This window comes from Eubalaena glacialis, chromosome 19 (genome assembly GCF_028564815.1).
Source record: "Eubalaena glacialis isolate mEubGla1 chromosome 19, mEubGla1.1.hap2.+ XY, whole genome shotgun sequence".
In the NCBI taxonomy this organism is placed as follows: Eukaryota; Metazoa; Chordata; class Mammalia; order Artiodactyla; family Balaenidae; genus Eubalaena; species Eubalaena glacialis.
Window position 1 is genome coordinate 6,751,283 of NC_083734.1, and position 18,041 is coordinate 6,769,323.

At 41.4% G+C, this 18,041-nt stretch overlaps 1 protein-coding gene across 1 annotated transcript in view; it reads right to left on the reverse strand.

The window, feature by feature from the left end:
• DNAH9 (dynein axonemal heavy chain 9) overlaps window positions 1-18,041 on the reverse strand; it is a 297,703-nt gene that overhangs the window by 206,501 nt on the left and 73,161 nt on the right. The window contains exons 20-22 of the mRNA XM_061176356.1: window positions 12,602-13,472; window positions 10,010-10,140; window positions 9,575-9,701 (exon numbers count right to left, since the gene is read on the reverse strand). Coding sequence (XP_061032339.1) covers window positions 9,575-9,701; window positions 10,010-10,140; window positions 12,602-13,472 — 1,129 coding nt within the window. The remainder of the gene's footprint in view (window positions 1-9,574; window positions 9,702-10,009; window positions 10,141-12,601; window positions 13,473-18,041) is intronic.

Below are 18,041 nucleotides of genomic sequence, written 5' to 3' on the forward strand. Positions count from 1 at the left end.
TCTAAGAGTATTGAAGTAAACTGTGAAGGTACTGGACGAGATCCCACCTACAGTGACTTGGGACAAATATCGTGATGGGATGGACTTTTCTTTATCCAAGAACAAGTAGTGGATTAAAGCAACAACCACAACTAAGATGAGATGTGTGAAATTATCCCACAACTTAAAAGAAGGAGAAAGCTGGACTCAAGAGATACAGTAAGAGTGTATATATTAGAAGCTTTAATAAAGGAAACAGAAGTAGTGATGAAAAGTATCACCTTGTTTTGTTTTCAATTAAATGAAAGAAACATGAACTCTGTAAAATATGAGGTGGAAGATAAGAAGAATTGGTAGAGGCAGAAAAATAAAGAAACAAACAAAGGACACAGCACAGTTTATAACAATGTTAGCAATACATAAGGACCAAATAAACACACACAAATTAAATATGGTTAAACTTGAGAAACTATGGAAGAATGCCAAGGAAGAGGACTAAAAGAGAAACATGTGTATGAATATATGCAAATATGTATGAATATATGAAGATAATAATCTCAACTTATGGAAATATGATGAATCTGAGAGAAAGAATTATCCACAAAACTGGAATAGAAATATTATGTGAAAGCATACTGAAAGAAAACTTTTCCAAGATAGTGAAAGCCCCAGTTTTCAGAGAGGAAAAAAACCTCATCATGTGTTAGAAAAATTAACAAGTATCCAAACATACAGAAATTTTCAAAAATTAAAATTTAATTTAAATTTTGATCTCTACAGAGATCCAAATGGAAAGAAATTGGGCTACCTAGAAAGGCTAGGTAGGCCAGAGATGACTTCTTTGTAACAGGAAACAGCAGAGCTATGTCTTCAGGGATTTGAATGGAAATTTCTGTGACCCACGACTTACAAATCCAACCATTCAATCACTCAGGTGTGAAAACTACAGAGAGTCACAGATATAGGAGGAATTGGGAATTATTCTGGCATGCTTCATCTTTTGGGGCAGGGCATAGGGAAGGGCTACTTAAAGATTTACTCAAGCCATGTGAAAAATAAATAAAAATAAATATTTAAGAGTGATATACCATGTATAAAAGGTATAAAAGATCTGGCAATGATCTTTAAACCCTCCTATATAAGGATTAATGAAAATACAGTTATGAAACAGAATGCCAATGTAATAAATATTTCAACTCCACCATGTCTGGGCTACTTTGGAAACACTTCAACTAGAAAAAAAGAAGGGCTTTAACGATCAGTGATAACCTCTTTTTAGTACTTGTTTCTTACCAACAAACCAAAAACATCATTTCAATAAGAAAGGTAATGACAAAGAGAAAACTTAGGCATGGGTGCCATCTTTTGGCTCTGTTGGAGAAGCTCTCATCCATTGCTGGTGCTGATGCAAGACAATGTAATTTCTTTTGGGGGAAATATGGCAGGATCTAATAAGATCACATATGCATTTACCCTTTGACCCAGCAACATCACTTCTAGGGATTTACCTGGAAGATAGACCTCCAACAAGACAAAGCCTAAAATTATTTGTAATTGCAAAATAGTATAGACAACCTATGGCCAAACTATGGTATATCAGTCCATGGAGTATGACACAGATACAAAAAAAATGAGGAAGAGAACTTTGAATTGATATGGATTGATATGGAGTGACATGGAATGATTTCCAGGATATATAACGATGAAAAAAAAAGCAAACTGCAAACAAGTATACAAGCACGCTACCTGTTGTGTAAGAAAGGAGGGGAAATAAGAAAACGCCCATGTACAAATGTAAATGCACATCTGCTTATTTTTGCAAAGATAAACATAGGAAAGATAAACCAGAAACTAGTGGAATTGGTTACCTACAGTGGGAGGAGGGGAGGTAGTGATGACCTGGAAGGAATGACACTTCTCACATATCTTTGTGCATAGCTTCTTAGAATTCTATGTATTCAAACAATTAAACCAACAAGGATGGGAAACCCCCAAAACAGAAAGCAAAAAGGAAGAAATGAACCCAACTATACTTCAAATGAGTAACAAAGTCACACTGAAGGTGGAAAAGAACTCAAAAGTAACTCCTGATCACAGTTTTGACTTTATATCCTCAGTCTAAAGGAAAATAAGAGAACTACAAACAAGTCTTGAGCTCTTCTCTGGGTGAGAACAGAGGGAAGCTAAAAGATCATACAGTACAGACATCATCCTTCCTTCCTGTCCATCCTTTTGAGACTCAGACTCTCTGTTCTCTAGCAGTGGTTCTCAAAGTGTGGTCCTCAGACCAGCAGCAACACTTGGGAAGAAATCCTTGGAAACGCAAATTCTCCAGCCCCAGCCAGACCTACGAGTCAGAGACTCTGGGGATGGGGTCTAGGAATCTGTATTTTAATAAGCCTTCTGGGTGATTCTGATGCACTTTCAAGTTGGAGAACCACTGTCTATAGCTCAAAATGTCAACAGTGTATCCACTAGGATACACACACACACACACACACACATATGTATGTATGTATATACTTTACTTCTTTTTTCTTGTTTATTGACATATAGTTGACTTACAATATTGTATCAGTTTCAGATGTACAACATAGTGATTCCATATGTTTATGGATAATGTACCATACAAAGTTATTTTAATATTACTGACTATATTCCCTGTGCTGTACATTATACCCCTGTGACTTATTTATTCTGTAACTGGTATTTTGTATCTCTTCATCCCCTTCATCTATTTCACCCATCCCCCTACCCCCTCCCTCCTCTGGCAACCACTAGCTTGTTCCTTGTATCTGTGAGTCTGTTTTTATTTTGTTATATATTTGTTCATTTGTTTTGTTTTTTAGATTCCACATATAAATAAAAACAGAGGAATGGATAAAGAAGATGTGCTATACATCTACAATATAATATTACTCAGCCATAAAGAAGAATGAAATCTTGCCATTTGCAAGAACATGGACGGACCTGGAGGGTATAATGCCATGTGAGATAAGTCAGACAGACAAAGACAGGTACTTTAATATTTTAAAAAATTGTAACATAGTAGGCTTCTATTTTACATATGAGTCAGGTTTGTCACAAAGAAGTGATATACCCAAGACTAGATGGCTAATTAGTGGCTAGAATCAAGGGTTAGAACCCCAAATTTTGGGTTCCTCATATACACTCACATAAACCACCCCAATGTCCCATTAATACAACTCCCAATGTTATCTTTCTATGGAAATCTTAGCTATTACTTTTGACCACTATTTACTGCATCTCTCTTCAGAAGCACATCAAAGGCATTCTCTTTAAAGGCTTAGCCCCTTCCATTTTGCCATCCTCAAAGCTTCCCCAACTCTAGAGAGTAAAAGCCACTGATGAGACTCTGTGGTAAACTGCACAAAGGTTTTGGCAAGGTGAGATTTCTGATGTGTGAACTGCTGATTTTCGACAGTGAACTCTATGCTGGAAATGAAGTGATACATTACTCTCTTTTCACTGTTTCCAAGGAGGATTAAGAAAAGGATATATAAGATAAAGATCCATTCCATATGGGAACAGAGTCAAGGATGGACACTCGAATTAAATAAACAAATCAAGCCTAAAGTTTGGGAACTCCGGTCTCAAGGAGCAGCTGCGAGGCCTTTTCACGTGGCTCCCTACGAGCAAGTGAAACTAGACTAAGTGCAAAGGAATAAAAGGACATCAGAGAGTCCAGGAGTCTACGTGACCTGGTGGGACCCCTCGCCCAGGATCTCCCTTGCCTTGCTTATGCCTGACCGTGTGGCTGACAGGGTCTTGGTGCTCTGGCCAGGTGGCAGGCCTGAGCCTCTGAGGTGGGAGAGCTGAGTTCAGGACATTGGACCACCAAAGACCTCCCAGCCCCACGTAATATCAATCGGCGAGAGTTCTCCCAGAGATCTCCGTCTCAACACTAAGACCCAGCTCCACGCAACGACCAGCAAGCTCCAGTGCTGGACACCCCATGCCAAACAACTAGCAAGACAGGAACACAAGCCCACCCATTAGCAGAGAGGCTGCCTAAAATCATACTAAGTTCACAGACACTCCAAAAGACACCACCGGATGCGGTCCTGCCCACCAGAAAGACAAGATACAGCCTCATCCACCAGAACACAGGCACTAGTCCCCTCTACCAGGAATCCTACACAACCCACGGAACCAACCTTAGGAACTGGGGTCAGACACCAAAGATAACGGGAACTATGAACCTACAGTCTGCAAAAGGAGACCCCAAACACAGTAAGATAAGCAAAATGAGAAGACAGAAATATGCAGCAGATGAAGGAGCAAGATAAAAACCCACCAGACCAAACAAATGAAGAGGAAATAGGCAGTCTAGCTGAAAAAGAATTCAGAGTAATGATAGTAAAGATGATCCAAAATCTTGGAAATAGAATGGAGAAAATACAAGAAACGTTTAACAAGGACCTAGAAGAACTAAAGAGCAAACAAACAATGATGAACAACACAATAAATGAAATTAAAAATTCTCTAGAAGGAATCAATAGCAGAATAACTGAGGCAGAAGAGCAGCTAAGTGACCTGGAAGATAAAATAGTGGAAATAACTACCACAGAGCAGAATAAAGAAAAAAGAATGAAAAGAATTGAGGACAGTCTCAGAGACCTCTGGGACAACATTAAACTCACCAACATTCGAATTATAGGGGTCCCAGAAGAAGAAGAGAAAAAGAAAGGGACTGAGAAAATACTTGAAGAGATTATAGTTGAAAACTTCCTTAATATGGGAAAGGAAATAGTCAATCAAGTCCAGGAAGCACAGAGAGTCCCATACAGGATAAATCCAAGGAGAAACATGCCAAGACACATATTAATCAAACTATCAAAAATTAAATACAAAGAAAAAATATTAAAAACAGCAAGGGAAAAGCAACAAAAAACATACAAGGGAATCCCCATAAGGTTAACAGCTGATCTTTCAGCAGAAACTCTGCAAGCCAGAGGGAGTGGCAGGACATATTTAAAGTGATGAAAGGGAAAAACCTACAACCAAGATTACTCTACCCAGCAAGGATCTCATTCAGGTTCGACGGAGAAATGAAAACCTTTACAGACAAGCAGAAGCTAAGAGAATTCAGCACCACAAAACCAGCTTTACAACAAATGCTAAAGGAACTTCTCTAGGCAGGAAACACAAGAGAAGGAAAAGATCTACAATAACAAACCCAAAACAATTAAGAAAATGGTAATAGGAACATACATATCGATAATTACCTTACATGTAAATGGATTAAATGCTCCAACTAAATGACATAGACTGGCTGAATGGATACAAAAACAAGACCCGTATATATGCTGTCTACAAGAGACCCACTTCAGATCTAGGGACACATACAAACTGAAAGTGAGGGGATGGAAAAAGATATTCCATTAAAATGGAAATCAAAAGAAAGCTGGAGTAGCAATTCTCACATCAGACACAATGACTTTAAAATAAAGACTATTACAAGAGACAAAGGACACTACATAATGATCAAGGGATCAATCCAAGAAGAAGATAAAACAATAGTAAATATTTATGCATCCAACATAGGAGCACCTCAATACATAAGGCAAATGCTAACAGCCATGAAAGGGGAAATCGACAGCAACACAATAATAGTAGGGGACTTTAACACCCCACTTTCACAAATGGACAGATCATCCAAAATGAAAATAAATAAGGAAACACAAGCTTTAAATGATACACTAAACAAGACGGACTTAATTGATATTTATAGGACATCCCATTCCAAAACAACAGAATACACTTTCTTCTCAAGTGCTCATGGAACATTCTCCAGGATAGATCATATCCTGGGTCACAAATCAAGCCTTGGTAAATTTAAGAAAATTGAAATCGTATCAAGTATCTTTTCTGACCACAACGCTATGAGACTGATAGCAATTACAGGAAAAAAACTGTAAAAAATACAAACACATGGAGGCTAAACAATATGCTACTAAATAACCAAGAGATCACTGAAGAAATCAAAGAGGAAATCAAAAACTACCTAGAAACAAATGACAATGAAAACACGACGGCCCAACACCTATGGGGTGCAGCAACAGCAGTTCTAAGAGGGAAGTTTATAGCAATACAATCCTACCTGAAGAAACAAGAGAAATCTCAAATAAACAACCTGACCTTAGACCTAAAGCAATTAGGGAAAGAAGAACAAAAAGACCCCAAAGTTAGCAGAAGGAAAGAAATCATAAAGATCAGATCAGAAATAAATGAAAAAGAAATGAAGGAAATGATAGCAAAGATCAATAAACCTAAAAGCTGGTTCTTTGAGAAGATAAAAAAAATTGATAAACCATTAGCCAGACTCATCAAGAAGAAAAGAGAGAAGACTCAAATCAACAGAATTAGAAATGAAAAAGGAGAAGTAACAACTGACTCTGCAGAAATACAAAGGATCATGAGAGATTACAAACAACTATATACTAATAAAATGGACAACCTGGAAGAAATGGACAAATTCTTAGAAAAGCACAACCTTCTGAGACTGAACCAGGAAGACATAGAAAATATAAACAGACCAATCACAGGCACTGAAATTGAAACTGTGATTAAAAATCTTCCAACAAACAAAAGCCCAGGACCAGATGGCTTCACAGGCGAATTCTATCAAACATTTAGAGAACAGCTAACATCTATCCTTCTCAAACTCTTCCAAAATATAGCAGAGGGTGGAACACTCCCAAACCCATTCTGCGAGGCCACCATCACCCTGATACCAAAACCAGACAAAGATGTCACAAAAAAAGAAAACTACAGGCCAATATCACTGATGAACATAGATGCAAAAATCCTCAACAAAATACTAGCAAACAGAATCCAGCAGCACATTAAAAGGATCATACACCATGATCAAGTGGGGTTTATCCAAGGATGCAAGGATTCTTCAATAAACGCAAATCAATCAATGTAATATACCATATTAACAAATTGAAGGATAAAAACCAAAGGATCATCTCAATAGATGCAGAAGAAGCTTTTGACAAAAGTCAACACCCATTTATGATAAAAACACTCCAGAAAGTAGGCATAGAGGGAACTTACCTCAACATAATAAAGGCCATATATGACAAATCCACAGCCAACATCATTCTCAATGGTGAAAAACTGAAACCATTTCCTCTAAGATCAGGAACAAGACAAGGCTGTCCACTCTCACCACTATTATTCAACATAGTTTTGGAAGTTTTAGCCACAGCAATCAGAGAAGAAAAAGAAAGAAAAGGACTCCAAATCAGAAAAGAAGAAGTAAAATTGTCACTGTTTGCAGATGACATGATACTATACATAGAGAATCCTAAAGATGCTACCAGAAAACTACTAGAGCTAATCAATGAATTTGGTAGAGTAGCAGGATACAAAATTAATGCACAGAAATTTCTTGCACTCCTATACACTAATGATTAAATATCTGGAACAGAAATTAAGAAAACACTCCCATTTACCACTGCAACAAAAAGAATAAAATATCTAGGAATAAACCTACTTAAGGAGACAAAAAACCTGTACGCAGAAAACTATAAGACACTGATGAAAGAAATTAAAATGATACAAACAGATGGAGAGATAGACCATGTTCTTGGATTGGAAGAATCAACATTGTGAAAACGACTATACTACCCAAAGCAATCTACAGATTCAATGCAATCCCTATCAAACTACCAATGGCATTTTTCACAGAACTAGAACAAAAAATTTCACAATCTGTATGGAAACACAAAAGACCCCGAATACCCAAAGCAATCTTGAGAAAGAAAAATGGAGCTGGAGGAATCAGGCTCCCTGACTTCAGACAATATTACAAAGCTACAGTAATCAAGACAGTATCGTAGTGGCACAAAAACAGAAATATAGATCAATGGAACAGTATAGCAAGCCCAGAGATAAACCCACGCACATATGGTCACCTTATCTTTGATAAAGGAGGCAAGGATATACAATGGAGAAAAGACAGCCTCTTCAATAAGTGGTGCTGGGAAAACTGGACAGCTACATGTAAAAGAATGAAATTAGAACACTCCCTAACACGATACACAAAAATAAACTCAAAATGGATTAAAGACCTAAATGTAAGGCCAGACACTAAAACTCTTAGAGGAAAACATAGGCAGAACACTCTATGACATAAATCACAGCAAGATCCTTTTTGACCCACCTCCTAGAGAAAGGGAAATAAACAAATGGGACCTAATGAAACTTAAAAGCTTTTGCACAGCTATGGAAACCATAAATAAGACGAAAAGACAACCTTCAGAATGGTAGAAACTATTTGCCAATGAAGCAACTGACAAAGGATTAATCTCCAAAATATACAAGCAGCTCATGCAGCTCAATACCAAAAAAACAACCCAATCCAAAAATGGGCAGAAGACCTAAATAGACATCTCTCCAAAAAAGATATACAGATTGCCAACAAACACATGAAAGGATGCTCAATATCACTAATCATTAGAGAAATGCAAATCAAAATTACAATGAGGTATCACCTCACACCGGTCAGAATGGTCATCATCAAAAAATCTACAAACAGTAAATGCTGGAGAGGGTGTGGAGAAAAGGGAACCCTCTTGCACTGTTGGTGGGAATGTAAATTGATACAGCCACTATGGAGAACAGTATGGAGGTTCCTTAAAAAACCAAAAATAGAACTACTATATGACCCAGCAATCCCACTACTGGACGTATACCCTGAGAAAACCATAATTCAAAAAGAGTCATGTACCACAATGTTCACTGCAGCACTATTTACAATAGCCAGGACATGGAAGCAACCTAAGTATCCATCGACAGATGAATGGATAAAGAAGATGTGGCACATATATACAATGGAATATTACTCAGCCATAAAAAGAAACAAAACTGAGTTATTTGTAGTGAGGTGGATGAACCTAGAGTCTGTCATACAGAGTGAAGTAAGTCAGAAAGAGAAAAACAAATATCGTATATTAACGCATATATGTGGAATGTAAAAAAAAAAAAAAAAAAGGTTCTCAAGAACCTAGGGACAGGACAGGAATAAAGACGCAGACGTAGAGAATGGACTTGAGTACACAGGGAGGGGGAAGGGTAAGCTGGGATGAAGTGAGAGAGTGGCATAGGCATATATACACTACCAAATGTAAAATAGATAGCTAGTGGGAAGCAGCTGCATAACACAGGGAGATCAGCTCAGTGCTTTGTGATCACCTAGAGGGGTGGGATAGGGAGGGTGGGAGGGAGACACAAGAGGGAGGGGATATGGGGATATTTGTACATGTATAGCTGATTCACTTGGTTATACAGCAGCAACTAACACAACAATGTAAAGCAATTATACTCCAATAAAGCTGTTAAAAAAAAAAAAAGCCACTGATGGGCGGGGTGGGGGGAGTGGCGGGCATCCTGAGAAGCAGTAATGGTGGAAATGAAGAAAGCTCTGAGGTTAGGGATGATGAGGATGGCAACACAGGTGTGAAATACATACACCGCCTACGGGGGAGTGACGGGGAACCTGAAACTCTCCTGCTGGAGCATGTTGGTCCTTCTGAATGTTTCTACAGGCACTTCCCCAGCTTACCTGTTGCGGGGCTGTGCTGTTGGAAAGGATGTCTAACAGGTCAGAAGAGGAGAGAAAGTAAAACCTAGGGAAGGCAAGCCTTTTGGTGTCCAGATACTCCGCCAGGGCCTTCTCACACAGGTACAGTCTGCGGGCACAAAGAATTTCCTAATTAGGTTTGCCTAGATCCATAGGCACACAGACGTTACCTAAACGAAAACCAGTGCGACCTACGGATTACACGCAGAAATCATGTATGCATGGAACATGTATGGGTATTTGCAAACATCACAATAAACACCTCTAATAATACCCCATATTACCCGACCACACAGGCAAATCAAGGTACACAATCAGACATACTCTCTCACTCGGGCAGTTAAATAAGGTAAGGATCTCAGAGACAGAGCGGGGAAAGGAAACACATTACAAAAGGGGCTGCAAACCGACCATCACCTGCTCTGAATATCTTCCAACTTTTCATAAAGACCTGATTTGTTGGTGGCTTCCACTACGTTTGGAGTTTTCTGAGCATCATAAGCTAACTCTTTAAAGTCAGTGTCGATGCCTTCAAATCTTTTAGAATCCTGCAAATAAAAATGTGAAAAAAAATTAACTACCACGCCCCTCAATTTCAAGAAGCTACCTTCATGTACTAAGTCTGCTTTTGAAAACTGCTCCTAGTTGTCTAATACAGAGATTAGTCTCAAAGGAGGAAATGCCTTTAGCTTGAAACAGTGGTTTGCAAACATTTTGGTCTTGAAGTCCCTTTATGTTTGTAAAAATTACTGAGGAGTGGAAAGAGCTATTGTTTATGTAGGTAATATTATATCTATCAATGTATATTCTATATTAGAAGCTAAAGTTGAGAAATTTTAAAAAATATTTATCAATTCATTTAAAAAATAACAATAATAAGCCCATTATGTTAACATAATAACATATTTTTATCCAAAATAATTATATTCTCCAAAGCAATATAACTTAGAGAAAAAGTGGCATCATTTCACGTTTTTTTTGGCAAATATGTTTAATGTCTAACTTAGAAGATGGCCAGATTCTCTTCTCTGCTTCTACATTCAGTCTGTTGTGATATCACATCATGTAGCCTCTGGAAAACTCCACTGTACGCTCATGGAAGAATGAGTTAAAAAGGCAAATACCATCAGTATTATTATAAAGATAATTTTGACCTTGAGGATCCCCTGGAAAGGTCTCAGGGACCACCCCCAGGGGTCACCAGACCACACTTTGAGAACTGTTGGCATAAAATACATAATTCCTAAGTCAGGGAGATGGTGAATCCAATGTTCTTTCTGGGTCCAAGCAAAAGTTTATATAACCAAAGTGTTTCCACAGCAAATGTGCTACTATGATGTCAAAGTTAATTAGATATTATCATTCCCCCCAAACGCACACACCCTCACAGTGTTGTTGAAATGACTGAGACAACAATAAATGCAAAGCACTTTAGGCCAACACCTGGCACCTGATGAGAGCTTGTGTGGCTATTATTACATAACAACAATCATAATGGCATTGCTGTGTGCGCTACTTTAACTTCTTGAAGTAGGGACTAGTATTAGTCCCAATTTACAGATGAGAAAACCAAGACACTGAGAGCTTAAGTAACTTCCCTAAGGTCCTGCAACTCAAACCCGGGCCACCGGCTCCAGTCTGCTGGGACCTCTGTGATCTGGGCCTCTCTCCCAAGAAGATTTAAAAACAAGAGGGTGAGGTGAAGTAAATTACGATTCCTCAGTGAGATATCTTATGCCAATTAAAAATGAAAAAGTATCAAGGTTATAGAAGTATCAGAAATATCTGACATAAATGTTCAAATGAAAAGAGCCGAATAGAAAATTGTAATTACTCTGAGAGCAGTTGTGTAAAAACATGTATATATGTGAAAAAAAGTTGGGAAATATTCATAATGAATGAAAATATTTACTAGGTAGGGTGTAAGATGATGACTGATTTATTACATTTCAGAGTTGTCTTTGTTACCATATTGTTAATACAAAGAAAATAAATGTATTTATATGTTTTACACACAAACCTGAGAAGTTAATGATATGAATTCTTTATTATGTTGAATTGAAAGTTCTCAAATGTCTCCTTTAAAATGTGTACAAAAGTCTCCACCTACAGCCCCTTCTCATTAAACCTGCCCTTCTTCAACCATTAGCGTTGGAGATTAATAAAATCTGGCTTATTCAATTTTGCTTAATGACAATAGCTATAGCAGGATTATTTTCTGTTATTTTTCATTGCAAATGTACAATCTTTAATGTGCATTATTACACTAAATATGCATTTGTGGGATGAGCTGGAAAAATATCATGTTTTGATAGAATGTGCTTTAACTCTGAAACAAGGTCTGGACAACATATGACATTTTGGAATCAAACTAATTTGTAAGCAGAGAACTCGCTGTGCTGCTGTGCTGAGGGACACAGAAGAAGTCTGGAAAATCTCTTTTTAAATGAATTAGAGTCCACTGGGGGGGGAGTACATTAATGCACATTAATTAGGACAAATTACAAGGGGCAAGCAACTACAGGAAAGGTAGTAATGAGAAGAACGCATATTTAGCGAAATTCCTCATTTAGTATTTAGCTGAAGACTGGTATTTAGCCTGCTGGCACAGGCCCGAGTTCTACAGAACAGCTCGCTGCAGAGAAGGAGCTTGAGTTTGCCTGGAAATGACGCTCACTTCCAATCGATACCTGCACTGTAATTACGTGTGGAGCACCCCGAGAGCAGCTCATATTTTTGACCTCCTTTCTCCTGTACACTTCTTTTGGTTTTGGTTTTAAAACCAGGTTCTCCTTTCTTTTTCCTACACATTAGGAACAAACTCGCTGGCATACATTTCACTTTCTCTCTTTTCCTCTGCCTGACTTTTGGTGGCTTGGAAGGTCAGTGTTTGTTGGAGATGCCCCTGGGTGAAGCCAAGGCAGGAAGGCAGAGAAGGAAAGGTCTAGAGGATGCAGGAACTGGGGGATCATCCCTTGACTCAGGGATGGGAACAGAGGGAGCAGGTACCTGGGGCAGCTGAGTCCGGATATCTTCAGATCCGATGAATATACTTTCTAGATGAGACCACGTGCGCTGCACGTCAAACCAGAGGGAGATGACGGCGTCAGCAGTGGACAGCTTCTTCTGCCAGCCCGATACTTCCTCCAGGAAGAAGGCAATGTACCTGGACATCATCAGGTTCTGAAGCTGGACTTGGTTATCCTCCAGAACCTCGATGAGGTCCTCGTCGGACCGCAGCAGAGGCACGTAGGTCTGCGGGTGGGGCTCGTACTGGAATTCCATGCGGACCCAGGTGGTCTGCAGCTCCTTCAAGACCTTCTCCATGCCCATTTCTTTCACAGCTCTGTCTACGATGCCCCGGACCTCGTCCTCAAAGTGGTGGAGCTGAAGCTGTAGGAGGTGTGCCAGGGTGGTGCCCTCGTCCATGGTGAAGGTCACGCCCGTGGCCTGCATCAGCTGCCTCCAGTGCCGCTCCCGCATGGCCGGGTTCTGCAGTTCAGCCACAGCCCTCAGGGAGGTCAGGGTGTTCAAAACGGTGCTTTCCAGGCCTGTGAAGGCATCCCAGGCCCTGATCTCCTTGTCGAGGTTCCGGATGTGCCTGGCAAACCATTTGCACTCCAAGTCCATGGCCTCCACGTTGATATCCATCCACGTGGTGGTCTCCCAGGCATGGATACTGGAGGTCACCATCCCAATTGTGTCCCAGAGCTCCTTCAGCTGGCACGCCTCCTTCCTGCACTGCCTCAGTTGCTTATAGTCAGGGATGGTGACCTCAAACAAGCTAGCAGACTCAGAAATGGAGGCCATGGTGGATTCCATCTGCTGGATCTCCACGTGCCTGGCATCCAGCATCTGATGAGGGTCAGTGCTATCAAACCTACAAAACACAATGTTTTCCCTTTATAAGTAGAGCACACAAGAGCCACCTCCTAGAATCACCAGAGTAATGCCAGCTAGAATCCTTAAATCCTTGGTATTTTAGCAAAGGGCAGGGACTGTCACCAAAGCCTGGGAAGAAGAGACATCCAGGGTAGGCTGGAGCAGGACGAGCATAGCCAGTTGGCGATTCAAGAGGAACACCATGTCTGGGTCTGTTCTTCAGTCTGAGAGGGTAATAAAAATACTCCCCACCTCCCCAACCCAGGTGCAGTGCGAAACACCCCTTTGTTCAAGCCCCCTTTAGACTCTGCTTCCACTTGCTGGCGTCCAGCCCACTTGACACAAAAGAGCATTGTCCTGTTACTGCAGAGGCTGTACAGGCAAAGCTCCCACCAGGAGCTACTTGTGGTGGGTGGTCTGTAAGAGACAGAGGCCAACCCTGACCTACTCTGGCATTGCTCCCTCTAGGGGCAGTGGCTCTCAGTCTTGGCTGCATGTTAGAGCCTATTGGAAGCTTTAAATGATCTCCATGCCCAGGCTGCTCCCTGGTCTCATTCAATCAGAATCTTTGGGGGCGGGACCCAGGCAACAGCATTTTTCAAACTCCCCAGGTGATTCCGATGTGCCAGGTGGGCGTCCTTCTCTGTGGTGAGGCCCTTGCTAACAGCCTGCATCACCTTCAGGGAACAGTGTCTCCAGATGTGAGAACCACCGATAGGGACGTTGCAGTGTGAGCACAAAGCCCTCACCGCGGGCCTGCACTGCTTGGCTTTCCTGCGCTGCATGCCTCCTGTCAGGCTCCGCGTCCCCTAAGTACCTCCTTCAAGCTGCCCCCGATCTCCTCCTGCGTCCTGCGGCAGCCTCTGGCTCTGCGCTGGACTCGTGTAAGCACTACATCGCGCTTTACAGTTCGAGTTCACGTTTCCTCCTCCTCTTCTCCCCAGTGGGTACTCACGGCCCCCACTGCTCCTCCTGGTCCTCACGGCCGTGAACCTCCTTTACCCTGCGGCCCCTCCAACCTGCATTCCCGGCAGAGCCTCTCCTCCAACATAAGAACTGCACGTGCACAGGGACCCACATGGGTCAGGAGCGCCCAGAACAATGTTCAAGGAGCCTCTCATTTTCCTGCCCCAGCCTCCCTTTATCCTTTCTTCCCATCACCAGTCTCAGATCTTCTTGTTTCTGTGTGCATGGAAGGCTAGATAGCAGGGATACTGTGACTTAGGTGTGAATACCATCTTTCTCTAAAATCAGAATAGGGTATCACGGGGTCCAACATAAAGGGAAAGTTGAGAGGAAAGGAGTGATTAGAGAATTGGCCATTTCCTCTGATCCCGTGTGTGTGTGTGTGTGTGTGTGTGCGTGTGTGTGTGTGCGTGTGTGTGTGTGTTGGTTGGTGGGGTACAGAGGGGAGGGAAAAAGGAAGAGGATGACATACAAACTCCTTTTCCTGAACTGTCTCTCCTCTCAGTTGTCTCTGGAAATATTTGACTTGACGGATGGAAAGTAATCCTAATTAAAGTCATTTACCTGAACTGCTTGCCACTTAAGCCTAATTACCATGCAACACAATAACAGTTATGCATATCATTAAATTAGTGTCAGATTAACTTTGACGCTTGCTATGTTTGATTCCCACTTGTTCCATCTAAATAGTTTTGGCTCATGTGCCCTGGTTGTGTATTTTCATCTTAAGAGAATGAGACTGAATATCACCGTGTGTCTTCACTGTTGTCCAGTCCCCAAGTGTTTCAGAATGGGTTGGAGTTCTCAGAGTTGAAGAGGGCCCTCTGTCTACATAGGCAAGTAGCTTTCTCTTCTATGAGAGCAGTAGAGAAAGAACTAGAAGGAAAGAAATGTAACATCCTCGTGGCAAGTGGGTCAGCAGGAAAGATTACCAAGCATGAAGGTTCCTTCTGCATATTCTCTCCAAAGACTAATTGTTGGAGTGTGTAGTGTGTTGGTTCTACTTTTTATCTTTATTAGAGTGAACTTGGAAAGTGAATTTAGCTTCTTGGTGTTAGTATAAATCAGACAAATTCTAAAAGCCCACATTCTGTTTAATTTATTAATGGAATAAAATTCAGGCATATTCGATAGGACAGGTGCTATCAGAGTGTTGGGGGCTGTGGACACAGAAGACAATGAATGATCTTCCTAACTCTTCTTTCCTCAGTGCACATGAACATCCTTGAATCAATATTGGTTCCTCAAATATTTGTAGGAGGTGATCATTTGTCAAACCTATTCCAAACTTCATCTGCCCCGTAGCATAATTTTTGTTTATGGTTTAAATCTGTGGGCTTTCATTTCCTGTAGCTGAGCACACATAAAAGTTAATTTGACCTAAGTAGTGAAAGGAACCTCTAGACAGGGGAGCAAGTAACCCTCTTCCTGTTTCAAAGCTCTAGTGCAAACTGTCAGGATATTCACAGACCTGATTAATGTGCCTAATAAACTTGAAGCAGTTCTCCAAAGCCTGGGGGAACAATACAGTGTGAGAACAAGAAAGTAATAGGAGGGGAAAGGGTGTAGTTAGTCTTTGAAATTGAAATAATAATGCAAAAGTATTTTAATCTAAAAGAGAAATGCCTGGAAAGTCTGGATGAATAAAACTATAATTAAGAGAAATGGAAATACAGTGCTCATCTGCGTGATCTTGGAAAAAGTACAGATTCGGGCCTGCCCTAGACATAGGCACAAAGAGAAAGAGAGGAATAAGTGACTTAAATGAATTCTTGGGAAGTGAGCGGCCGGTAAATGTCAACCTCAGTTCCATACCTGCACATACAAGGAACAGTGACACACCTGTGCTTGATACCCCACAGGTACCATAAAACTCAGCACGCCCCCTCTGACCTGGTGACCTTTCGGCTCTTCCCATCCTGTGGCCCCATCTCAGGAGCAGCGGAACATACCCCTTCCAGCTTACTGGTCCAGATGGAAGATGGAGAATTACACCAGGCTCTCTCCCTGCTCATCTCCCATATTCACTCAGTCCTGCTGATTCTCCCTCCTAAGTCTCCCTCACGTCCATCCTCCTCCTCCATGCTCACTGCCACGGCTTCAGTTCAGTCCTCCTGCTTCGCACCCAGCTGTTGCAATCACCCACCACCCCATGGAGGCCCCACCTTGAGTCCATCTCGCTCCACTCTGCTCTCTGCAGCCACAAGACTGGTGTTTCCATGATGTGTGTTGTTCTCATGCTTGTACTCCTCAGTGCTCATTCATAGTCAAGGCCTGGTCACCTGGACCCCTCCATCCTCATCTCCCACATCCTGCATCCCAGCCACACATACATGCAGTCCTCCAGCTGTTTTTTATGTTTTCATCCCCCTGTGTGTCTCTATGTTCTGCTTCCTTTGCCTGGAATATCTTCGCTGTCCACCTCTCTTTTTTCCAAATGGCTAAGTCTCATTTGCCCATTGGCTGAAGCACAGCTTCTGCAAGGGCTGTGAACTGCCTCCCCAGTGGGCGTTAAAGTTGGCCCCCATGGACATGTCTGGCTACTCATTTTTGAAATTGACCCTGAGGCTGTAAGTCCTTGAGGTCAGGGAATCTGTATTATCTGAAGATCCTAGCACTTAAATCATTTTTTGCTGACTCCACTGTTGAGAACACAACCTCTTCTGCTCTACGGAAGCCTGAGTCATGTGAGTGAGTCAGATTAACTGCAAGAACAGGGTCAAGCTGAACTAATGACATGTCTGAGGATACTGATATGTCCCTGAGAGATTTCATGACTAATACTGCTCTTTTCTCCAAATTTTGAAGGGACAAGAGACCCTGCACAAGCAAGATGAAGGCCCTTCTTTCCTCACGTTTGCTGCACTGGGCTATTTGGAAAGCCTTGCTTTGCTGGTTGTCATGCAGGACAGCACCCAATGGGAGGAGGTCTTTAGGAAGGTTCTCCCCACTGTTCACAGAATCTGGTGGCTGGCCAGCTGGAAACACTGATGGTCTCCACTGAACTGGAGCTTATAGGGATCAAATGCTTTGACCCAGAAACCCCTGGATTATCCTGGTCTTGATGTGGGTAAGGAGACTGGATAACACGGCATTCATTCCTTAAAGCCAGGAAGCCTGTGCTCAAGGGCAGGAACTGAGCAAGAGAGCCGCTAGAAGCTTGGTGCATCCCTGTCACTCAAAGGGGAGAATGAGTCTCCAATTTTGAGAGGTGTGAGAAGGGCTTGAATCTGGCTATGATGGTTTAGTCGATTACTGAGAAGTGAGAGAGCTCAGCTAGGAATGTGCTGATACAGCTTCAAGTTAAGAACAGAAAGAAGAAGAAAAACTCAACTTGAACATTAAGAAAGAACCTCCCCCAATGACCTGACTTCATCCTGCACCTGTCAGACTACAAGGGCCAAATGAGACACGCACTTTCCTGTTCCTCCCAAAGACAAGATCAGCGTGAGCTTCACCTAAAATCTAATCGGGAACAGAAACTTGCCTTCACAGAGATGCATTTTAGAAATTGATCTGAAAGTGGAGGAACCAGAACTCAACTCATTTGCCACACACAGTGTCTGCACATTTTAAACACACACATTCATGCACACGAAAC